The sequence below is a fragment of the Nuphar pumila genome, chromosome 7 (genome assembly GCF_984573655.1).
Source record: "Nuphar pumila chromosome 7, dmNupPumi1.hap1.1, whole genome shotgun sequence".
NCBI classification, from domain to species: Eukaryota; Viridiplantae; Streptophyta; class Magnoliopsida; order Nymphaeales; family Nymphaeaceae; genus Nuphar; species Nuphar pumila.
In genome coordinates, this window is record NC_143255.1 from 116,423,791 (window position 1) to 116,449,751 (window position 25,961).

At 38.3% G+C, this 25,961-nt stretch overlaps 2 protein-coding genes across 2 annotated transcripts; one reads left to right on the forward strand and one right to left on the reverse strand.

The window, feature by feature from the left end:
• Nucleotides 1-2,333: 2,333 nt before the first annotated feature.
• LOC149833085 (vacuolar protein sorting-associated protein 2 homolog 1) lies at nt 2,334-8,099 on the forward strand. The gene is made up of 5 exons (XM_090014895.1): nt 2,334-2,515; nt 3,458-3,588; nt 5,848-5,952; nt 7,490-7,750; nt 7,835-8,099. The coding sequence occupies exons 1-5, from the start codon at nt 2,479-2,481 to the stop codon at nt 7,970-7,972; spliced, it is 672 nt and encodes a 223-aa protein (XP_089871021.1). The 5' UTR covers nt 2,334-2,478; the 3' UTR covers nt 7,973-8,099.
• A 2,428-nt stretch (nt 8,100-10,527) lies between these two features.
• On the reverse strand, nt 10,528-24,084 carry LOC149833086 (uncharacterized). The gene is made up of 4 exons (XM_090012708.1): nt 23,903-24,084; nt 23,499-23,611; nt 11,802-11,971; nt 10,528-11,482 (listed from the first exon to the last, which is right to left on the reverse strand). The coding sequence occupies exons 1-4, from the start codon at nt 23,970-23,972 to the stop codon at nt 10,885-10,887; spliced, it is 951 nt and encodes a 316-aa protein (XP_089868834.1). The 5' UTR covers nt 23,973-24,084; the 3' UTR covers nt 10,528-10,884.
• Nucleotides 24,085-25,961: the final 1,877 nt, after the last annotated feature.

The following is a 25,961-nucleotide window of genomic DNA, read 5'->3' on the forward strand; positions in this document are numbered from 1 at the left end:
AGCGGGCCTAATAGTCGTCCTATAAAACTTTTCCTTCAACCGCAATGGCATTCTACGATCGCACAACACTCCAGTTGCACTCTTCCATTTCATCCACCCAACCTTTATCCTATGATTTACATCTCCATCAATTTCTCCATACTTTTGAATGATAGATCCCAAATATTTGAAAGAATCATCCACCGGTATTTCTTGCTCACCAAGCTTCATTACACTCCCATCTCTATTTCGTTGCTTACTAAATCGACATTCCATGTATTCTGTCTTACTCTTACTCAACTTAAAACCTCTTGCTTCCAATGTTTGTCTCCATAATTCTAACTTATCATTAACCCCAGCTCTAGACTCATCAATCAAAACAATATCATCAGCAAACAACATACACCACGGCACATTTTCTTGAATTGATCTCGTAAGCTCATCCATCACTATAGCAAATAGGAAAGGGCTTAAAGCAGATCCTTGATGTAACCTAAGCGTTATAGGAAAATTGGTTGTCACCCCTCCACAAGTGCGGACATTGGTTACTACTCCTTCATACATATCTTTAATTATACTAATGTACTTGAGAGAAACACCTTTCTTCATCATTGTCCATCAGAGAACGTCCCTAGGTACTCTATCGTAAGCCTTCTCCAAATCAATAAAAACTATATGCAAATCTTTGTTCCTCTCTCTATTTCTCTCAATAAGTTGTCTAAGAAGTAAGATGATATTCTGAAAGTATGATGAAAAAAATTAATACATTATTTTAGTAGATATTTAAATGGCTAAAACATTGTGATATTTTTTTTGATAGTCCAAGGAAAAACCCCAGATCACGGACCGCACGTCCAGTTGGTAAAAAAGACCCTCGAGGTCACCCCTGTCCACCAAAGAGTACACCTAACTTTATCGGGGCAATACCTGAGGGTTTTGAACTTGCGACCTCTCATCAAGTTGGTGACATTCACAAGTCTGTCCTACCAGATGAGGTGGGCTAAAACATTGGGATATATTCAAAACTATAATGATATTATTACTTAGACTAAAATTAACGTGATTGTTGTAATATTTGCATTTATATCCTAATAAATGTCATTAAAATATCAACTCTCTTATTTTTTTCATGTTATTTGGTATTTTTTTGATAATAAAGAGAAACTGCCTTATGGTTGGACGTAGGGGTATCAATGGGTCCGGTTTGACCCAGACCTGACCCATACCAAACCCTATAGGATCAAGGTTTGGTGATAAATAAGAAGGTCTGATTACAATCCGGGTTGAACCTGAAGAGACCCATTAATATATGGAGCCAGGTATGGTTTGTGAAATTTCATGCCCGGCCCGAGTTCTGACTAAGATATACAATTTTTTAATGTAAAAAGAATAAAAATTATTATTTTATCAGGTATGGTCCAGGTCTGGTTCGTGTAATCTTTATAGGATTCGGGTAGGGTTTCTCTTATGATAGGTCTGATTGGACTCAGGTCCAGACACGGTACCAGTATCCCAAATCAGGTCTGGTTCTACCTGGGGTCCGAACCAAACCTGACCCATTGACACCCTCTAATTGGACGTCTCACTGTGGATTGAGAGGTCCAACATCAGCAATATCCATGGTGTAAAACTCTATAATTACTCCTCTTCTGACCTGAAATAGTTTTTCATTGCTTTTGGCTTTGCAACAAAGGACACACACCCCAAGCTCTCAATGGGTCAGTTAGCCGACCCGACCCATTGGGGTATATCTGAACCTGCCAAACTAACAAATCACCATTTTCGGATTCGGGTTCAGATTTTGTTGGATCATAAAAATGGAATCCCAAATCTGCATTTGCAAAATTTCAGAAAATTTTTATTTAAATTACTCGAGTCGAGTGCCCATCAAAAAAGCCTGGTTGAGTTGAGTATCCGACAGAAATCATGAATTGCTCGGGTCAGGTTTGGGATGACCCGATTATTATTCGGGTTGGCATTTTTCATGTTCATACCCAGAATTCGGGTTTGGGTCAGGTTGAGTACCGGATACAAACCAGACCGGTTGACAGCCCCTATTATGAGGCGTATAACATAGACTATTAGAGAACTTGTGGTTTGGTAATTTGTGTTTCTCCTTAAGGGTTTTATATTTTTAATTAATTTTATTTTTTTTACCGAGATTTTTTTGAGAAGATGCAAAAAGCGAAAAAGATTTAAAATAATACGATATTTTCCGGGCCGATAAGTTTCCTTTAAAGAATGATAGTCCTTTCCGCGGAGCCAGCTCAGGCGAAGACCAGTCCGAACGCGTCCAAAGACTTCGAGTCCAACCTTTTGTGTGTGCGCGTGCGCCCGCGCGAGACCGATAGCGGAGGGGAAGGCGGGCAGAAGGAGCTCTCTCCCTCTCTCTCTCGTTTAGCGATCGAGAAGAATAAAAGAAAGGCAAAAGGGATCGGAGATCTTTCCGTTCCATCTCTGAAGGCTCGATTTCGATCTTCCCAAAACCGATCGTTCAGAATGAGTTTCCTTTTCGGCAAGAAGAAAACCCCCGCAGGTACCTCTCTCTCTCTCCTCCTCTTTCGATTCGATGCCGTTGAACAAAGAGGTGACGGTTAAATCCGGCGATCGAGCGGCTCTCCGACGGGGGAATCTACCTCTGGATTTGATCTTCGGGGGTTGTCGAATTATAAAGACGCATACCGACTTTACTCTTTGCCCCAAATTTGTATTTTTATTTTTTCTTTTGTTGACCCACCTTTTGTTTCTTAGGATCTAATCAATAACCCTATTGATTTCGCGTTTTCTGGTTCTGTAATAGTTAAAGAATGAATTGATTGGGATATTTGGTGTGTGGAATCGAATTTTGGGGAATTCATCCGCTTAACACTGGCTAATTTCAAGCAGGATTCTTTGAAAACGCATAATTTCAATGGCGTTTTCAATCTTCTAATCTCCAGGTCTAGTCGAATTATCAGAACGAATGCGATTTTTAGTCTTCGCACCAAATTTGTATTTCTATTTTTCCTTTTTTTCTCCGACCTCCTTTCCTTCTTTTGTTTTGATAAATAATCCTGCCAAATTCGCGTTTTTTAGTTGTGCAATAGTTGGTGGAATTGGTTTACTTGGGGCTTTTGTTATATGGGATTGAATTTTGGGATTCTTCAGCTAAGCACAGGCTGATTTCTAGATTAATTAAAACACATAATTTCAATAGCGGTTTTGATCTTCTATGCTAACGTTAGGAATCTTCTTTCCGAAATAGACTGGTTGGTAGCAACGGAGGGAATAAGGAAGGATTACTTCAAACGATTTCATGATCCGTGAAACTGAATTCTACAACGTGGTTTAGGATCAATTCTGGTGGTTCATAATTTCGTATTGAGCGCATGATTGATGCTGCCATTTTCTTTCCCTGTATTGGAAAAGAAGAAACTTCTGTGTTTGTATTTTTGTCGTTCTTGACTCAGGTGGGTATTTTTGTTGCATTGTTGTATAGAGCTTCTGCGGGAAAACAAGAGAATGCTAGACAAATCCATTCGGGAGATCGAGCGAGAGAGGCAGGGTTTGCAGACACAAGAGAAGAAGCTAATTACCGAAATCAAGAAGTCGGCAAAGCAAGGTCAAATGGTAATATTCGGCTGTCCTGATGCTACATTGCAAGTGTATGATCCTTGTTCTCATGTTGTGTAAGATAGAACTTGACATCTTCATATTGTAGCAAGCATGATCTGAGGTTACCAGTCAGTTTTTTGCTACTTGTGATTACCTGAAGAACCTATTGATATGATCATCGTATGTAGGATAAAGCATTTGCCCTTTGTATTATGTCCTTTGATTGTTCAGATTCATGAATCAACATTTACGTCTTGATTCTCACGCAGACTAGATGGCCATGAAACCCATCTGATTGCTTATAGCTGCTAGTGGTTTGTTTGTAGTTTTGCAAATGTTTTCCTTTGGCAGCAAATTCCGCTGTCGAGAATGAGTGATGCTCAATTTGTTGTTTTCTTTCATTTCTTTTGTGCAATCTTTTGGCATTTAGGTTGGAAGATTCACTTGTTGTGGATGGACTTCTGTTATTCAAATTGATTAGGTTGCTCTTGTCACTGTTTAAAACTGAAGCAGTACTATTTTTGTATATGTGAGGTTTTATTTTGTGGAAATTTAAATTAGAGTTAAGAGTTAATTGCTGAATAAGTTGGGCAGGTCGGCCTTAGATTAGTCAGTTTCTGAAAATGTTCACCCTGGATTGCCAGCAGTGACTCAAGAGCTTAGATCAGGCTTGCGTCCCACCCTGAAAAAGTTCCTTAAACATTAAAAATGTGGTTAGCTAGGATCAGGCTTGGGTCCCATTTGGATGACAGGGCAAAACCTGGGCTTTTAGAAACCTAAGTTTTGCCTAAAGCAAGGTTTTTTGGTAAATCCATGCCAAAAAACCGGACTTCTCCTTGTTTGGATGACCGAAAACGTAGAAAACGAGTTTTTTGTTGCCAGAAAGGCAGAAACACAAAAAACAATTAAAAGAAAATGTCTAATCATTTTCTGGCCAATGGCACAAAACAGCTTTTTCAGGAGAAACACACACACATTTTCAACTATTTCTCAACCAGCCACCAATGGCCAGACTGGTATAATGTCTGCCGAATGAAACTCAATTTAAAAAAAAAAAAGCAACAACAACACTTTCGGCAACCCATCAGAAAATGGCCAAAACTGTGCAATGCGTAATGGAAGGGAGACATGAGGGTCAAGCATGAGGGAAAGAGGGGTCCCGAATAAACTCGGTTTCATTCTTGAAAGCTCTAGGTTCTCAAGGGGTCCCATAAACCAAATTTTCATTGAAACCTGATTTATGAAAACTAGGTTTTGTGTCATCCAAACGGATGCCAAAGCTGGGTTTATTCCTTCTAACCAGTTTTCCAATGAAAACCAGATTGAACGGGGCCTTAATCATCCTTTTTACCTTGACTTTCCATCTACTTTGTCCTACTACTCATTTTCACAAAATAAGCAATGGTTTGGTGCTTGAGAAAGTCGGATCATGTATTATCTTTATAACAATGTCAGTTAGATACTCCATTATGAGTATCTGTAGTGGTACCTGCATGATATGGTTCTAGATCTTACCAGTTTTGAGCCAAGGCCTTGTATTATTAACCAGTTTTGGTCAGTGGTTCATTAAAGATGGAGTAGGGAACCACTTGTGGCGATGTTTGCCATGATGGAGTTACGTGTTGGGTTAAATAACAACTGTACAAGTGTGTCTGGTTATGCATTTCCTACAAAAACTTTCTTAATTCTGGTGATTATAACCAAAGGAGTTCAGCATTCCGCGGGGGTTCACATCTGAAATATTCAAGTGCAGTCAGGCTGAATATAAAATTTTGCAATAGAGGGTAATGAAATTGAAAGACTAGCACATTCACATGTTACTTATAGCAGGTGTGATGTAGGTAAATCCTTGCATTACAACTATTAATCATGTGATGGCAAATATCTTGCTACTTAATGATTCATCTATGACTTTGATGGTTTGATTAATTTGTACTGCATATGGACCATGAGTTATTAAGTGGGCTAGCAGTTAATTGGTCCTTTCCGGTTTCCTTGTATGCTAGTTTTTGCAGTCTTTGAAATTTGGATTGCGTATGAAGATTTTCAAGGCAACTGCATACTTATCATATGTTTGAAAAATAATGCAATTATGTTCTTAGTTCAGTGTTTTAACACATTTATTGAAATATTTTCACCATTTCTCATTATTTGCTTTTCACTGTTTAAACATGGTGTGCAGTATCTGGATAATGGTGTACAAACAAATGAAATTTATGGTTTGTAGTTTGCTCACATGTATTTTTACTGTTCTATTATTATCCTTTGCTTCAGGCTGCTGTAAAAGTAATGGCGAAGGACCTTATTCGGACAAGGCATCAAATCACAAAATTCTATGCACTCAAATCACAACTCCAAGGTGTTTCTCTCAGAATACAGGTCAGTTATACTCTCCTTTCCCACCCCAACCCAACCGAAACACACACAAATTTTAAACAGCCAACATGCATTTATTTCTTTGGTTTTCTCTTTTATGGAACAAAGTGTACATACAATGTAATTTTTTTTCAATATTCATGCATCCTTCCACCTCATATTTGGGCAACGGTTTTCCTTTCGATTCTTGTAATGGGTACTTATGTGTCAACTGGTGTCCTCCCTTTTGAATAGTCTGTTATCTTCCTACCCAAAGGTGATGGATATTATCACATTTTGTTCATTTGCACAAAATTTCAGAACTTGGATCCACACTTTCATATCTAGACATAATAGCAGAAGTAATGGTGTTCAGCCTATTGGTATCTCAGTGATGGAGAACGTACAAATTAATGTTGCTTGATTACTATGTTGTTCTTAGCTCTTATTTTTGGTTTATCTTAATAATTTGATCCCGTCTTGGATTATTCATAAATTCTTAGCATAACCTGGTCTGGACAGAGTCACTGTGTTCAATAATTGTTCTTCCTGCATGTGTTTGTCAGTTTCAAGAAGTCACAAAAGGCACTATGAGGTTAGAGATAAAGGTTTTCAAAACATTCCCACTAAAATAGAGTAATCTGTGCAGAAGCGTGTAGGCCAATGGACGGCACAAGCACTTTGAAAATAAATAGTGACAAATGCAAATGAACATTGCTTCAGCATCCTGTTTATGGATCGTAGATCATTTGAAATTTCTTGAGGAATATCAAGCAGTAAATATTTTCCTAGCAAGAAAATTGATTCTTTTTTTTTTGGTATGTTTGGTTGCATTCAAATGTCATTTGGAATCTCATGCAAATGAGAATGAATCTCATTTGCACAGCTAACCAAACATGTGATTTGGAATCTCATGCAAATGAGAAGCAGTTGAAGTGAATCTCATGTGATTCCAAATCACATGGTGGGATATGCACATTTGATTTCATCTCATGTATTCCAAATCACATGAGATGCAGCCAAACACCCTTTATCATGTTCTTTGCATATCAGGATATAAAACAAAAAGTTCATGTTTTAGCACATGATGCAGAAGTAAATATGAGTAATGCTAAGGTGCTCCGGGAGTACCTACTCCCACATAATAGGAGCTTTAGATTTTCAAATGTGTTAAACTTATTTTGTTGATCAGACCCTATAGATATGATCTATAAGCATTATTTAGTAGAAAACAAGTTTTGGATCATGTGATTATAGCATACATGTATGTTTTTTAAGATCTTTAAAAATCAACGGCTCACGATGTATCATAATTTCATGACTTAAAAACCCCTATTTTTATGTCCAAAAAACATGATCCAAATCATGATTCCTATCAAATAAACTATGTTGAGTACATCCATAAGGTTTAATTGAGAAGATACAACCTACAACCATGATTTCTAGTATGTGGGAGTAGGTACTCCCGGAGCACCGGAGCATTACTCGATAAATATTATGTGCTAAATGTAATTCATCAATACTTTGTTGGTCTGATACTGAAGTGATTCAACATTATCAGACATTGAAATCAACACAAGCAATGGGGGAGGCTATGAAAGGCGTCACCAAGGCTATGGGGCAAATGAACAGGCAGATGAACCTGCCCGCACTGCAGAGGATAATGCAAGAGTTTGAGAGACAAAATGAAAAGATGGAGATGGTCTCAGAGGTAATGGCCGATGCCATTGATGATGCTTTGGAAGGAGATGAGGAAGAGGAAGAAACAGAAGAGCTCGTCAACCAGGTCCTCGATGAGATTGGAATTGACATTGATTCACAGGTAAAAAATTTCTGGCTTATTTATTTTGATCGAAAATTGTTCTGGTGACTTTTTTCAATTGAGATAACGCCTCTGTTGGTGCAGCTGGTCAAGGCCCCATCATCTGCTGTGGCTGCTCCTGCTGGAACTACCAAAGTTGCCCAGGCTGAATCGATGGCAAGTGAGGATAACGGTATTGACAGTGACTTGCAGGCTAGGCTGGATAATCTCAGGAAAATGTGATACTCTCTGTACATGAGAATAACAAAAACCTGGGGCTTGTTATATTCCATGTTCATATCCTTGTATTTTTGTGAAACTATAGAATTAGATGCCTGATATAGAATAAAAGCACGTTTTCTGATGCCAATGGTGCTATGTTTAGGCCATTTTTTGGGATATAGCTATGTGCCTGCTGATTTGACTTGGGTAATTATGGATAAACTTGATGTTGGGTTAGGTTTACTTCTTGTCCCTCACTTGGGAGTAGGATGGCCCGGTCAAGGTTGTCTTTTTGTGAGCTACACAGTTAAAACCTTGAGTGCATGACATGGGCTGAGGAAATTCTTTCTTGCTCTCGCCAATGGATGGGCTATTACGGTCGGTTATTAAAGTTGATATAGATCTCCTTTGCCAAAGCGAGCAAAAGGGCGTGACCATGTCTTGGTTTCACTTTGGTTATGCATTATGTAAGTCTTAACAATAAACATGGCATTCGCTTGTTTGGGACTTCCCCAGTAATTGCGTACCAATCAGTCTCTCATCTCTGGCCTTTACTTTACATTAGTGTGTTAAAAATACAAATTCAGGTAAGATGATACAGTAAGCATGAATAGCATGAATCATTTGTATACTTTTAACTAAACTAAGGGCCTTTCCCCCCAGCTTGATAATCGAAAAAAAAACTAAACTAAGGGCTCGCTTGCTTTATTTTAGAATGGAAGGGCTTTTCATGAGAAAGGGTGCGGATTTAAAAAAAAAATCCCCCAGCTATGAAAGGATTTGCATGTGAAAAGTAGTAGCTGGTGGGAACAACTTGGACCTATTTCTGTTATCCCAACACTTTTCCACCATTATGATTGGATGTTTGTTTCACTCATGGTGGATAAAGGAGGGAAAGGAATGCTTGCATTAAATAAATGGGCCATAAAGGTTCGGCAAGCATGTCAGGTATGCCGTTGGTTTATGTTTGGGTCAGATAGCAAACTAACATCACCAATCCTCTCAGGCTCTGTTTGAAAAACGTAGTTGAGAGCAGCGACCGGGGATTCACGAAATTCATGTCGTCTCCATCGATTGGAACCCTGTTTTGGGGGAGAGAAGACGGATATCCAAGTGGCGTTGGAAGGGGAGATGGCATTATAAATGGGCTGATTTCAACTTCTCACAAGGATGTTGCCAAATCCGTCGTTTTCAACACTGCTGTCATCATCGCTCCCGTCCCAAACAGTGCCTTAGTGTGAAAGAAAATGTTTCTTCTTATTTTTTGGGGCTAGGCTTAGGGAAAACCCCCCTCCTCTCCTCTCCTCTTCTATCCCAAAGTCGCCAACCACACATTAGCAGGTCTTAAGTTTGTAAAACCCTGGAGGCCTCCCTACTCACTGGGAAGTACACCCAGCTTTGACCTTGCAGCAAAGGGCGGCCCCTATAGTTTCGTACCATGGTCATCCCATGTTAAAGTAACAAATTATAGTGTCCTTGAGCCAGGAAGGAAGAGCCCTTGTGGGCACGTGAAAGAAAATGTTTATGGCATGTTTGGAAGCAAGAAAAATTCTTATAGGAAAAGAAATTTTTGCTTATGAGAAGTTTTGATATGATAATTTTTCTAAATGAAAAATTCACTTGTTTCTGTAGCATGTTAAAAACAGAGTGAAAATTGTGAGAAAAATGAAGGGGTTGATCAGCCCCCTCTCAAAGAGAGAGAGAGAGAGAGCTGGAAATGGTGGTGGGTAGGAGGAAGATGAAGATGGATGCTCTTCTTGTGGCAGCCACATGGGATGAGATGTGTGTGGAGAAATTTTTCCTGTCAAAAATCACACTTTTTAGAGAAAAAAAAAATATTTTCAAAAATTCTCTCATTTGAAATGGTTAGAAAAGTTGGCCTTTTTTATTTCCTACTTGCACTTTTCCTACCATTTTCTTGCTTCCAAAACGTAGTTCCTAAGATTCAGGGGAATTTCAATATTAGTAAGCAACGTGTTACTCCATCTCCCATAATCTTCCAAGTAACCAAATAACTCAAAGCATACATTGTCTAGGTGTATTTATTACTAGCCCCCCCCCAAGAGCTAATCTGTGCTCAAACGATTAATGCTTCATGAAACATGACACCGTTTTCCCTAATTTGAAAAACTGGTGTATCCATGATATCAAGGAGATTAATATAAATTTTCACTGTTGGCCAAGATTAGTCTCAGCTGATATCATACTCCCAGTGGATTTTATCAGTTCATGATAAATTTAAATCAAATGTTACCTATAACCTGTACATATCTGTCTGACTCAACATCTTTAGTATTGAAACTTGAAAGGCCCATACCCAGCATGATCCCATACTCTAGGGTGCTGGGGAGGGGACATACTGAGCTCGGTCCTAACTTTCTGATCCTCTACAAGAAGTGGCCACCTTTAGGATTCGAACAGGTGTCTATACCTTGACACAGCACTTACCATTGCACCAACTACTGGCCTTCAACATCCTCAAATATTAAATTAAAAGAAAACCAGAAGTAACGTACGCAATCTTGATGGGAACATCATCCGTCATTTGTTGCTTGTAGAACAGCATGGAAATTACCTTATACAATGCAGAACTCAATTTAGAACAGCTTTTTAAAAGACAATTGCAGTACTTTACAGGGTTCAGCTCTGAAGTGCACGCAATGAAAGCTTATAGCTTCAAGATGGGCTAAGATGATAACAAAAGCAGTATACAGGACCTTGATATCTCAGTCATGATGATTACAGAACAGAAACAGAGAACAATCGGAAAATATACATTAAACGACAGACAAAAATGTGTTTTCGAAAATAATTATATTTATGTACTGAGCTCCTCCATCTAAGGCATGTAAGGTGAAAGTGTAGAGCATTAACATGACCAAGAGAGAATCCAGTAACCCGCAATCATGGCATCGCACGCATTTGACAGGCAGTTAATTTGCACTAACCGCATTTTCATCAGTATGAAGTCTATCGTTATCAGTCTCTTTAAGCCACTCCTCTAGTTTGGCTTGATGATCGGACTGGAATTTCTCATAGTCTTCTATCATTTCTGATGAATCACTAATATGCGATTCTACAGACAGATCATCAGTTGTTGATGGCTGTCCATAAGACTCAAGCATCTCCAACTGATTGCTCATCTGGCTAGACAGTGGTAGTTCATCTGCTCCAATGTCAATGACTGGCAGGTTTGTCCCAACAGAGCCAGAAGAACAAGATGACTTATTATTAGCATTCGGATCACCTGGTCCAGAAGCATCATGTTGGGGCCATCTAAGAACTGCTGCCTTCTGCTTTGCAGAATTCAACATCGTGGAAAGATAGTTGCTTGGTCCTTTACGCTCTGTTATCTGTGAAGGTTGAGATGTGGAGGGATCGTATTGGCGGTCCCAATATCGGCCTCCTTTTGCTTGTGTTGGAACAGAGGTTGAACCAAACATTGAAGGCCCCCAAGACCCACTTGACATCTGCAAACCACGCCATGATGAGTTGCCCTCACCCCCTTGAGTGGTACTTGGACAAAATGGGCTGCACATAACAGAGAATTTCAAAAGGCTTTTAGTACATCAAATGTTTGCATCCATTAACCCCATAAACATATACTAATGGAGGCAAACTTCGATTTAGGAGTGATAAAAACAGTTTTCATGAAACAAATTGAGGAAACAGTGAGCAAAATAATCCTCTGGTTAAAGGACTGATGAGAAATTTTAAATTAAAAACTTTTTTAGTTGATAAAATATCTTTCTTGCTCCTTTTCTTCCCCCAATGTGCAAGCATTTCCATTCTTACAGAAGACACCTGTCATGCAATCCACAACTGGAATTGAAAAACATCTAGATCATACCGTTTCTGCAGGTTCACAGATGACATCATAATCAAGGACTTCTGTATGTCTTTAACCATCTGATCAGCTATAGGTACACCAAAGTCTTTCATTGATCTCACCATGCTGATGGAGTCTTCTAAGTCAGCCGTATGTAATGCTACCGTGTTTGACTTCTCCACGACCCTATTCTGCATAACAACCAATACATGTTACAAGAATCAATGCACAGCATTATATAATTTACTTGTATACCTGCATTCTCAAACACTTGAAGACCTAACCTGTCATCATGTGTAACATCAAATTTGAAAGTATCCAAATTGAAAACCACAACCACCACATTAATATTTCTCTACTTAATCACATTATATAATCAATGCAGGCCTTTGTTGCTATTCCATCTCCTCAGACTAATTTCACTACTTGCTACATTAGATCTGAATTCAATTGCATAAATCTATTTTGTCCTATCAAGAAAATATGTCACTGTAATATTGTCCATATCTCTTAAATTGAGAAACTTATTTAGCTTCAGTAATAAGCTTGCCAACAGGTATGGAAAACTTGATCAGGAGGTGGTATCAGGGGGCAAAGGCTGCAGATGACCTTTCATAGAAAAGTAGGTAAAGCATTGTCAAATGAAATCATCTTCTTATTTATGAAAGCATCCCTACATTTGCAATAACCTGGAAAAGTCTATAACTCACAACCAACACCATATTTGATGTAAGGGAAGCTATGTCACCTGGGTACGGGTGCAGGTGCGGGTGGGGAGGGTACCACACATAAATTCCAAAAAATATGGGTACGGGGACATGGCTATATATATCACATAAATAAAAAATAATTTTAAAATAAACTGAATATAATCTAAATATATGTGCTATATCTAAAATGTATATTATATAATAAAAATATAAAGTTATAAATTAAAAATTAATAGGACACGCAAAATGGCATCTCTGGTACCCGCCCCCATGTCGATAGGACACGCAAAATGGTATGTCCGGTACCCACCCCTGTGTCGACACAGGTATGCCACCTAAAATAGCATGTCCCAATAACATAGAAGGGAAGTGGAGTTATAATTCTGCATCAATATGCCCCCTCACCAGTTCCCATGTTTGTCTAAGATAAACCACAGATCTTTTCCTTCTATGGTTTTGTTTAATAATGTCAAAATACCATCGTGACGAGGAATGTACCTAAAACCTTGAATGAGAGCGAAGCAAGAAACATAGCCAACAACAGGAGACAGTTTATATATGCATGAGAGCAGAGCACACTGTCTCTCCTCTTTCACTGTCTCTCTTTCTTCCTTTTTCATAGGGAAGGAAAAGAAAAAAAACTTTTTAACGGTCCATTGGAATATGATCTTGGAAAATCATCTGAAAAACCCATGTATCTGTTTTTTCATATCCCCAAAACTCTGATCACACCATGAAACTGAAATATTGAATAGGTTGTTTTGCTGATATCATGTCAGAAATAAGGGAATCTTAGAAATGCATTACAGAAGAAGATCTGATAGAGGGCATGCTAGACCTGCTGCTCCAAGTGCTTTTTATTTTAATAATTGACAGCTATGACCCAATGATGCTCAAGGGGCACTCATCTATCACCAAACCATCATGAAACACACAAATTGCATGACTTCATAATTGTAAACAAATTCTCAAAATATGGGAAGAGGAAGTTACACCAGACAACTATCAGACATACGAGCTTGGTAATCCACCACTAGAGAAAAGCAAATAACAGAGCAGATGAAAATTGATAAGAAATAGTATTCCAATGCAGAACAACATTAGAAATTTAGAATTATATAATGGCAATCGACAAGAGAAATAAACATTAGACTGAGAATCATTTGCAAAGATCTATGTCTACAAGAATCCAATCCATAATCATAGTACTCTAAAGGACAGTTTGAGATCTTTCAAAGTAACTTCCGTCTTTGTCAAAAATGCTGAACTAGAAGCTTCAGACGTCAGCACCTTCCCTTTGGAAGAAAGGAATAAAATTATGAGTCTTGTGAAAGACAGACAGCAAGTGTAACGCCATATTTATTTTATAATATATATATATGAGATTTTATTGGGATTAGTGCTCATTGAGATTTGGATCTTCGTTCTGTCGAAATCAGGTTTGGATTGGATCTGGTATGACTTAGGGACATCATTGTCATTTTTGGAAAAGGATAGGGATGATTTTGGCAAAGGATATGCTTGTCCTTTATGAAAAAGGTAGAGGATATTTTTGGCATAGGGGTATGCCTGGTATTTGTTGTAAAGGCTTTGATTTTATGGAAATGACAATTTTGATATTAGGTGGGTAGCCAAGGGTATAATGGGTAAGGAAAATATATAATGGTCATTTAATTAGGTTGCAAGGGCACTTTGGTCTTTTGTGCCTTGATGGATGACATGGTTTGGTGCCAAGTGGCCCCACCCACCTTGAGGTTTAGCCATGTTAACCCCCCCCCCCAAATTACATTTTTATTTTTAATTAACACTCCCCGCTTAAGCCTCTCTCTCTCAGCCTCACTCTGCACGCCCCTCTCTCCTCCCTCACCTTCTTCTTCTTCTTCTTCTTCTTCTTCTTCTTCTTCTTCTCTTGCCTCTCTCCCATTTTCTCTCACGATTTTGAGAAAAGAGCAATGGAGTTTGGAGGTGAGTTAGAGCTTTTCGGCAGAGCTACGCGTTTTCTGGCCATTAGGAGAGATCATCGGCAGTTTAGAATTTTCCGGCATGGAAGGGGCATGTTTCTGGTAGATTTGAAGTGTATTTTAGACTGCGCAAGCTGTGGATTCTTGTTGTTTTGGCGTAGATTCGAGGTATGGTCCTGTACTCCCACGTTTTGCTTGCTGGTATGCAGCATGTATGTAGGAATTGTGTTTGGGATAGAAGAACCACACTTTAATAATGTTGAATCTGGATCTTGAGAGTTTGAAAATGTGATTTTTGGCTTGTAAAATGTGTATGTTCCATCCCTTCACGAATCACTAGGGAGCATGTAACATGTAGACAGGTTTTTAGGAATGAAATATGTTGAATCATGTTTAGATTTTGAAATAACAGTATGATTTGGGAGAATTCATGCTTAATTTACGTAGATTCTAAATATAGCATGCTTAGGATGTGTTAAATCGATGAAAGTTTGAGAAAACTGTGTTGGATCGTTTCAAGACACCCCTAGTTTCCAGTTGAGTTGAGTGTTTGAACCTTTGAGATTTTCAGGTTTTGAGAGAGGAAACCCGAGTTGGTGGTTGTTAGGGGACGACACCCTATGTTTTGGCATGTCCTGGTTGGCCCCAAGGGTCAACCCCTAGGAATCAATAGTCGACCCATGCATAGGCAGAGTTGACCCCTGTATTTGTCAGGGTCAACCCCTGCAGAGGGTGGGTCGACCCCTATTAGGTCAAGGTCGATCCCACCCTACAGCTGTGAGTTGACTCATGCAGTGGTTGAGTCGACCCCTGCAGTGCCTGAGTCAATACTTGAGTGGTTTGGGTCAACTCCAGTGCTTTTGAGAGGGTTTCTTTTGGTAGTTTGAGTTCGGGTATGGGCTGTTGAGCGTAGGATCAGAGGGAATCAGGCCGGAAAAAGTGTGGAGAAGGTCAGTAGGACCTGATATTGTTGTAACTTGCGGATTTGGTGCGGTAATGCACAGATTTAAGTTGTGGTGGCCCAAGAAGACTGGGGTTGTGCATGAGAGCACTCTTTACACATGAACAAGTTGAATGGTGTGCATGTTGAATGTGTGAAGCTAATTCAGTGATGGATATTGCTAGTATGGCAATCCGTAATTTAGATTGATTGATGCTTGAAGATGAATAGCTTGGATTTAGAAGAGTGTTGACCCGTATATGACTTGGCTCTATGTTGGTACTATAAGGGTACGAGGTGGTTTGGCTTTATTTTGATGTTGTTATGGTACGTTGAGTATTGGATTTATACAGCTACCATAAGGGTACGGTGTGTGTATTGGCTTTATATCGGTGCTATAGTGGTACGTTATAAGTTGGCTTTATGCCGATACCATGATGGTATGTTGAGTTTTGGCTCTATGAGTTTGGCTTTACACTAGAGTTGTAATGGCATGTAACATGTTGTATTTTAGCTTGATGCTAGTACCTGGATGGGTACGTTAGGTGGTAGTTTGATGTCGGTACCATGAGGGTACATTGTGTTGTGAAAAGAAGCATTGTGGTTTAACTTGAGAGTTTGTTGACTCTAAGAGGACAAGGTCGACACCTCTTGTAATTTTGTTGATCCGTGTTGGGTGTTGATCTGCGGTACCGAGCAAGTATCTTGAGTTGGCTTTTCTGTTGAGTGTCGTTGTGTGTGCCACATCTTAGCCTAGACCCAAGTACCGGGGTGGTACTTTGTGGTGTTTTTGTTGTTCGTAGCTGAGAGTATGTAGACGTTGTTCTTGTGGCTCGTACCTAAGGAGTAGTGTGAGTCTTGGCCTAGGGTGTCAATACTTAGAGGGTAGGTTGTTCTGTTGATTGTATGTCAATTTTTTAGCGGTAGTTGTGTCTTGGGCAAGATGTTTGTACCATGATGGTACGATACATGAAGCATATAAAGAAATAAGCGAAATTACAAGAACAAAGTGAAAAATCACATACAAGTCCAAGAGTGAACAATACAAAAGCACAATATAAACACAAAAGTGCATAAGCATAAGTCCACTAAGGGATAATACAAAGAGCTAACAAAGAGCAACAAGTAAAAGAATAAGAGATTTGTTGATAATATGTTTTGAAAAGCATTGAAAGAATATGGGGGGAGAATCCCTATTTATACACAAAAAAGGAGGAGAGGGAGTGACCTTGGGGAGCTCCCAACGACTCTATGGTCTGAAAGACCATAAAGCCCCCCGAGGAAATCCCTGATTACAAAAAGAAAACAATAAAAAAAGAAAAATACCATTTTTAATCAACAATATTTATTATATGTGAAAAGACAAAAATGCCCCTATAGGACATTTAACTATTACAAGACCAAAAATAAATATATGAATATATGTATATATAAATGAGAATATATATATATATATATATATATATATATATATATATATATCGAGAGAGAGAGAGAGATACACTTATTTTAATACTCCCCTCAAACCTACGACGAAGTAATCAAAATTTTGTTAAAGAGAAAAATAAACTGAGGAGCAAAAAGAGCCTTGGTGAAAAAATCAGTCAACTTGAAATCTGATGTAACATACGGCAACTCAATGGTACCTCTTCAATGTTCATCACGAACATAATGACAATCCATCTCAATGTGTTTGGTTCGCTCATGGAAGGTGTAGTTGATTGCAATCCAAATTGTGCTCTTATTATCGCAGCACATCTTCAAAGATTTTGAGATTATTATCCTCATATCTCTAAGAAGGCTTCTTAGCCATACAAGCTCTATAGTTATTGTAGTCATCACATGATATTCAGCTTTTGTTGAAGATATGGATACTTTTTGTTACTTCTTGCATCTTCACGAAATCAAAGAGTCACCTAAAAATACATAAAAACCCATAGTTGAGACTCTATCATTGGGATTTCCTCCTCGATCAGCATCAGTATATGAATGTAAATCTAATGAAGAATATGAGGATAAGAAAACTCCCTTTGTTATAGTCCTCTTGATATATCTAACAATTCTTAATACATCACTCATGTACACAGTGGTTGGAGCATGATGAAACTAGCTGACAGAGTGGACTGCATGAGCTATATCTGGCCGAGCGATGGACAAGTGAGAGACCCAACAAGTTGGCAATAAGGTATAGAATCTTCAAGCAGAGTTTCATCCTCTAGCCTTAATTTAGCAGTAATCACTTCAGGGGTTTCTATCTTCTTGTCATCTGAAATACCAGACTTAGTACAAATATCAGCAACAAGTTTCATTTAGAATGTACCCTTTGGGAGAGTACGCAACTTCAATGCCTAAGAAATATCCTAAAAAGCCTAAGTCATACATCATTTTTTTTAATATTCTTAATATCACTAAATCTTTGTTTGTTACTTCCTGTGATTATCATATCTACATAAAGTAGAAGAATAACAACTTTAAAACCTATACTTTTGACAAAAAGAGCAGTTAGTATAGCCTGAATGAAAACCCAGATGTATCATTATATTACTAAATTTATCATGACAAGTTTTAGGAGCTTGTTTAAAGCCATACAAAGCTTTCTTAAGTTTAAGGATTTTTTCTTTTTCAATACAAAACCTCGACGAAGGATCCATGTAAACCTTTTCATTTAATTTACCATTTAGAAAAGCATTTTTAACATCTAGTTGATATATGGGTCATTTTTTAATAGATGCAACGGCTATGAGTGTCCTAACACTAGTCATTCTAGCTATTGAGGCAAAAGTTTCTTCATAGTCAATTTCATATTATTGATAATACACTTTGGCCACTAACTTATCTTTGTATCTTTCTAGAGTCCCATCACTCTTGGTTTTAACCTTAAAACCCCATCTACATCTTATAGATTTCTTCCCTAATGGGTAATGAAGTTATTTCCCATGTTTTAGCCTTTTCAAGGGCTTTAAATTCTATATTTATTGCTTCAACCCATTGTGAAAGATTTTTGTCTTCATTATAATGTGATGACTCATGATAGGAATTTAAAGCTATTAGACATCCTATAGATTTCTTCCCTAATGGGTAATGAAGTTATTTTCCATGTTTTAGCCTTTTCAAGGGCTTTAAGTTTTATATTTATTGCTTCAACCCATTGTGAAAGAGTTTTTGCTTCATTATAATGTGATGATTCATGATAGGAATTTAAAGCTACTAGACATGTTCTATAATTTGGTGTCAACGTATCATAAAATACAAACCTACTTGGTGGGTTGGAGACATGATTGGATCTTCTAAGAGGTTTCTTCTAAAGACGAACTTTGTAAATGTTTTTTTAAAGCATTTAGAAGATTCCTTTGCTTACACCGAGTATCTATTTGTATGGGTTTATCAACAATATCATTATTTCTTATAGGTAATTCTACATTCTATCATTTGAATGCACATTATCATCATTATTTTCATTATCATTCAAGGCATTATCATTGTTGTTATTCAAAGAATCTATCACAAGAAGTCAACTCTTCTTGTTGCAAGAGGTCAAATAGAAAAGTATAAATTGCTTCATTGTTTTCCTTGGTTCTCTCAAAACTATTTTCATTTTTCAAAAAAGTTACATCTTTAAAAACATATAGTTTGTTACTCTTAGAGTCAAAACATCTATATCCATTTTGGTTTTCTCCGTAACCCATGAATACACATTCAATGGCTTTTGGAGACAATTTATCTCTTTTATGTACGAGAACAAAACACTTACAACCAAAAATTCGCAACCCCTTAAAATTGGGTGTTCTTTCAAATAATTTTTTATAAGGAGATACAGTTTTTAAGGATGATGAGTCAATTCTATTTATCAAATACGTTGATGTTAGAGCGGCCTCGGCCCAAAAGCTTTTTGGAATATCTTTAGAAATAAGTAGTGTCCTAGTGGTTTCTATAATATGCCTATGTTTTCTTTCAACTAATCCATTTTGTTGGAGAATTCTAGGACATGACTTTTGGTAACAAATCTCATTTTGTTCTAAAGAATTCTGAAACTTACAAAGATGTTTCATCGACAGTGAAAACATAGGTAATTTTTTAATTAGTGCATAAATAGGATAGACAATTCTTGTGAGGTGTCATATGAAAGGAAGCTCCCGAATCAAGAATCCAAGAAGACATACCTGAAAGAGAAGATGAGGCTATCGTGACACCCGATGTAGATGGAGATTTGAGTAATTGTTGAAGTATCTCTAATAGTTGAGCAAGTGAAAAAAAGTTTTTTCCTTTACTTGGTTCATCCTTCTTTGATGTAGATTCTTTAATGAAAGCCACCTTGTTCTTTGAAGAGTCATTCAACTTGGGGCAATTAGGTCTTATGTACCCTGTTTCATGGCAATGATGACAAATAGCCTTTTTATAGTTACCATTATAGTTATTTTGCCTTCCAATGTGTGGAGGCTTGTAAGATTTCACATGATTGTCAAGTTTAGAAACGGCCAACACTTCACCTCCTCCCTTAATCATACCAAGACGAGTTTTTTCTTGGCATATTTTGAAAATACCAAAGGAAGAGGTTTAGATCGATAGAGAGAAGATCTTGTTCAATTTCGGGCCTAAGCCCATGTAAAAATTGAAAAGTGTTTTTTTTTCATTTGTTCCCTTCTTAGCTCAATGTCCTTTCTAGCAATCTATTTGGATTCAAGAAGGGATAACTCATCCCATAGAGGACCAAAAGTACTAAAGTAGTCACGGACATTCACGTCCCCTTATTTGATTTTACATATTTTTTATTCAAGAAAATATTACCTTGCAAGTTCTTTTTGGTATGCATACACTTCATAAATAATCATGCCTCATTAACTTTGCAGAACTTAGCAATGTTGCCCATATTTTGAGCTCAACATTGTTCGTGAACCATGCAAGAATTTTTGCATGTTTGTTTTCCCAATCTTCTACCTTGGATTGATGATCTTCAATGGCTTTGATTCGAGCATCTCCTTCCAACATTTTTTCTTGATTTGCTTCCAACTTAGTAAGTCTAAGTTGAGGCTCTGGAATAGAGCCAATCACGTATCTCCAAAGCTTCTTGCCATTGAGGTTATTTTTCATAGCGAACGCCCACATCATGTAGTTAAAACCATTTAATTTAAAGGAGAGATGTACTTTTTGTTCATTCTCCATTTTGATTTGATAGAAAAAGGAAGAGAAAATATGAAAGACCATGAAAAGAGCTTTTCTACCTTGAGTTCTGCAAGCACCACCAACCCATGAACACTTTCCTAAAGGATCAAAAGCACTATGGCTCTGATATCATGTAATAAAGGAAGCGAAATTACACGAACAAAGTGCAAAAGCACATACAAGTCCAAGAGTGGACAATACAAAGGCATAATATAAGCAGAAAAGTGCATAAGCACAAGTCCACTAAGGGACAATACAAAAAGCCAACAAAGAGCAACACAAATAAGCAAAAGAATAAGAGATTTATTGATAATATGCTTGGAAAAGCATTGAAAGAATAGGGGGGGAGAGAACCCCTATTTATACACAAAAAAAAAAGGAGAGGGAGTGACCTTGGGCAGCTCCCAATTAGAGTCGTTGGGAGCTCCCAACAACTCTATAGTCTAAAGCCCCTCAAGGAACTTCCTAATTACAAAAAGGAAAAAATAAAAAAGAAAATAATAAAAGAAGAAAAATATTGTTTTTAATAAACAATATTTATTACATGTGAAAAGACAAAAATGCCCCTATAGAACATTTAACTATTACAATACTAAAAAATAAAATCTCTCTCTCTCTCTCTCTCTCTCTCTCTCTCTCTCTCTCTCTCTCTCTCTCTCTCTCTCTCTCTCTCTCTATATATATATATATATATATATATATATATATATATATATATATATATATATATATATATATATATATATATATATATATACACACATCCACATATATTTTAACAAAGTGTTAGCTTGGGTTGTCTTAACAATGAGAATATGATACATGGATGTATGTTATGCTATATTTGCGAGCTTATGGCAATTGGATTGCGCCACCAGTGAGCCTTTGTTGGATCGTCTGCCCCTGGGTTTGTATGATTTGTACTCGCTTATATATGGCTTGAGTTTGGAAGTCTACGTTGAGATTATCTTGGAGTTTATCCTTTGAATTTGAGATTTGTTAGATCTGAGGTCGATGCCAATGTATGAAGATCGACTTCCAACTTGTGTTGTGTAGCTTGTGGGTCGACTCCTGTGTTGGGAGGGTCAACTCCTCTGTATTTGAATTTGTGGTTTAGACCTGAGGGTCGACACTTGTGTTTGCAAGGTCGACTCCTAGTACAGTTGCATGTTTGACTCTTTAGTGAGGGTCGACCCCTGGGATGGCATGGTCGACAACTCTTATGTTTTCTTGATATGTTGAGTGTGGTTGAAGGTCGACTACTGAGAGTAATGGTCGGCTGTTCTCGTGTTAGGATTTGAGTTTTGGCTATGATGGACTTTCCAACAGTAGATGTTGTTATGCTAATCTTGTGATTCGTGTTGAACATTGGATCATGTTGAGACATGTGTAGTCTTACCCGACTACTTAAATTGTTTTCAGGGGCTCAGTAGCAGGCGGGCAGATGGTACAACACGGAGGACTCAAGGGTATTTGCGTAGCTGGACCTAGGACTGCTTTCGAGAGTTGTTTTTTGTTTTTGTACTATGTTGCGTAGAGATGATATATTTTGTAAACCTTTACATAGAGAAATGAATGAAAGTAATTTTTGTGCCAAGATTTGTGTTTGTTGAGAAAACCGGTTTGGGTTTTGACCCAATCCCGAAATGGTATGTTAGAATTGACTTAAGGTCGGTGCCGAAACGGTACCGAAATGGTACGTGTGAACATAGTAATGTTGGCCTATAGTCGATACCGTAATGGTACATAAAGAAAATGATGATTTTGCAAAGATGAGCAAAGTATTTAAATATTTGAGGTCCTGTTATGGAACCCGTGTTACGAAAGAAGAAGGGTTTTGTAAAAGAAGAAGTCTTTCGTTGTGCTTGCTTTTGAAAAAGGTTTAAAATAAGTTTTCAAAAAAAAGAAAAAATTTTGGGTGTCACAGCAAGATAAATCCTGAAGTATGCCACTCCAGATAGAGAAATCAACTTCTTTACAGACAATTCTTTCTTGTCTTTGACATAAATGTCATCCCACCAGATTGTGAAATGAAATCAGTATCATCGTCATTGTGATTATGATCAACAGAAAGCCCACTGATCTACATCTAAATGATCCTCTTTTGTGTGTATGTTCATATCTTTACTGTTTGTTCATCATTGGCATATGGCTTTCAACATCAAAGGCACAGAAAGAACCATAGTGCATTCTCAAGTTTTCGAGATGTTTTCAGTGTGTATGAGTGAACACATACAAAGTACAAATATACAAAGTACAATAGCTCATGTAACAGAACTTATCCAACAAACAGAGTTACTGATCATTTAGTCCAAAATCAAAGAATAAACAAATACGAACCTAAAAAAATATACTGTGTGTCAATAAATGCTTCTATTTGAATCATGTTTGTGTCTACAACTAAATCCACTAGCAAATCTACGAAGTCCATGGAAAAACAGAAAATCAAAACAAAAATTTTGCATCGTTATGTGCTATGATCAATAAGAGTTTGTACAGGCAAAGCTGAAATCACATAAAAATGACACGTTCAACGAAACAAGAGAATGTACTCCCCACCATAATCCAATAGTTGAACAAGTATCTTATCTTCAGACCCAACACGCTGATATTCAAAACCATGAAGTACTACTCAGGAGACCTCTTCATACCGAAAATACTCAGTTTCAATAATCTATACACAGAATTGAAACTCAACCCAATTCACTCCATATCTACAGAAATATAAATATATGAATAAAACAAATATATCAAACAAAAGTCCTCAACGAGTACAACAAGAAAATTTTATCACCACAAAACTCATATACCGCCAAAAAGAATAAACCAATGGAAAGCTAATAACTTCACCCACGTACACTCGAAGCAAGAAACCGCCAGTTTAGCTCACACCCACCAAATTTTTCCCACAGAAAACCCAAACAGAAAGAGAGAAATACTCGCTTGCCTTTGTGCGGATCAAATTGGGCACCACATTCTGGGTATGCTGCTGGACGTAGAAGAGGCCCACCGATGGCTCGCTGGCCACCCTCTCTATCATCTCTACCACGCAATCATTCACTGCAATTTACACAAAAAATTGGAAAAAACAAGCCTGTATGAAACTATTGGAAGGAAATTTGCATCACCCACAAAAGGAAAAAGGAGAGAGGAAAGAGAAATGGGGAAAAAGAGGCGGATTTTCCGTTTTGTTCGAGAGAGAGAGAGAGAGAGAGAGAGAGAGATCAACATTACTGAGGCAGGGGATCAACAAAAAGTTGAGCCCGCGAAAACAAAAAAACAACAGACCCAAAACAAACGGCAAGAGAGAGAAAGAGAGGAAATGGGTGGTGGTCGTGGGGGGATCCCTACCGTCCATGAACCCATCGACGGTCGAGAAGCCATGCATCTTCTTCTTGGTGGCGAGGAGGGCAGCTTTCATGAGATAGGCTTCCAGACACCTCCGAGTGCCTGCCTGCCCATCTCATTCTCCCCCAGATTTGTAGCTGCCCCTAATTCCCCCAAATCCCCAATTAGGATTAGGGAGAGAGAAAGAGAAGTACCCAAATCTAAGCCAAAACAACCTTTCAAGGACATGTATGCATGTTAGTCTTCCTTAGTTGTACACCTGTAGTGGTGTTAAATGGACCGGTTCGGTTTTAAATCTAAAGACTCAAGATTATTGACCTTCGTTGGGCTGCGAACCGTATCGGATGAAATCCATGAAAACTGCTTTTCGGGGGGTGAAGAATTAGGTTCCATAATAAGTCGTGGATTTAGCAAATCCTCAAGGTTGTTTGGAAGCACTATGTAGGATCCACCATGGATTCTCCACTTCCACAATTATGTTTATGATGCAGTTTTACTCTTAAAAATGAATTGAGAAGGTCAATGGTGTGACTATGGGAAGTGTCGCTAATGTAGCATTTGGTAATTAATACTGCTGCACCTGACTGCCCTCCATATCTGAGGTACATTCTGTCATATGTAGTCTCCAACAGATGGGGGGCATATCAGGTGCAGCGGCATGCTAAAGGGTGCAATGTGATTGCACCTGATCTGCCGCCATCACCCGCAGAGATAGCGTCTGTTCACGGACTTGCCAGACCCGAGTCCAATTTGAGTCTCAATTACTATCTGCAAATTTTTTAATGTTATCCTTATAGGATGTAAGCATAGTTTCCCTTTGAAAGGTTTGGTTGAAACCAGACCTGTACCTGCACCTAAATGTTGGATCTGAGTTCAAAACCTCCTAGCTAGGATCTAGTAAAGATCCAACCCAGTGACACAATGCAGTGCTTACCAAATTGACATGGAAGGTTTGCCATGAAGAAGATAACCCGTGGGCAAGATTGGTGAAGGCCAAATATCTACATAAGGAATCGATATGGGTTCCCAAGCCCTTACTTCAGGTATCGCATGGATAGAAGGAGTGAGAAGTGGGACGGTAATGGTGATGGAAGGAATTGCTTGAGAGTTGGTTAATGGGTAAAAAACGAATTTTGGTTTGATCCCTAGATGGAGCGAGGCCCAATTATTGTAAATATGCTAATAAATTTCAAACATGTGCTCTATGATAGAATGTGTACGATCAAGGTCAAGGATGTGATAGATCAAGAATCACACCCGTGAGTAAAGGTGATAGATAGAAGGATAAGGATGCCTCTAGGACTATTGAGAGAGGTAGAGGAAGAGAGGTGGAGGTTGGACTCAAGTCCATGGGAGGTGCATGGAGAAAAAGGCAACAGTAAGAAAGCTTACAAACAAGTGTGGTATAACAAGGTGCCTCATAGAGCAATGATCATTGTTCGAATGGCCATAGATGACAAGCTCCCCACACATGCTTGATTAAAACGTTCGAGGTTTCAACTCTCCAGTATGTGTATTTTTTGCAAAACAAAAACAAGAAACTAATGCCCATCTTTTTCTTGGTTATTGTTGGATTGTCTGCGTACTTGTCACTTGAAGAACGGGTTTCAGCTTCAAACAAGATCTAGACTCATGGTTTGGACAAAGGGATCAAAGCAAGCTAGAACATGACTTTTCATACAATCATATGACTTATTTGGCAAAAGCAAAATAAAGTAATTTTTGAAGGGAGTGTTCACTTATTTGGCAAAAGCAAAATAAAGTATACGACTCCGATTTTGCATACCAACCCCGCTACACACACGCAACGCACATGCAGTGCAGGCATCCCCCAAGGCCTCTGCACCGTCTATGGCCGACCACTTCCAGCCATGGAGATGAGACATACGAGTGCCCTTCAGCAACCTGTAACCCGCATGCATGCCTCATGAGTAACTCAGCCACTCATGAGGCGTGCCTCGACAAAAGCAGTAGTTCTTACGGGTATGGGCACTGGAAGGATGCAATAGGCTTGATACCCAGCCCGAGGGGAGAGATTAAGTTCTCTAATTTGTTTGTGAAT

Excerpts from the sequence above, each read along its gene's own strand:
- LOC149833085 (XM_090014895.1), top strand. The coding sequence starts at position 2,479 with ATGAGTTTCCTTTTCGGCAAGAAGAAAACCCCCGCAG. Across the intron at positions 2,516-3,457 it reads CAAGAAGAAAACCCCCGCAG|AGCTTCTGCGGGAAAACAAG; the intron begins GTACCTCTCTCT and ends ATTGTTGTATAG. Across the intron at positions 7,751-7,834 it reads GAATTGACATTGATTCACAG|CTGGTCAAGGCCCCATCATC; the intron begins GTAAAAAATTTC and ends CTGTTGGTGCAG.
- LOC149833086 (XM_090012708.1), bottom strand. The coding sequence starts at position 23,972 with ATGAAAGCTGCCCTCCTCGCCACCAAGAAGAAGATGCATGGCTTCTCG. Across the intron at positions 23,612-23,902 it reads CGTCGATGGGTTCATGGACG|TGAATGATTGCGTGGTAGAG; the intron begins GTAGGGATCCCC and ends TGTAAATTGCAG. Across the intron at positions 11,972-23,498 it reads CCAATTTGATCCGCACAAAG|AATAGGGTCGTGGAGAAGTC; the intron begins GCAAGCGAGTAT and ends GTTGTTATGCAG.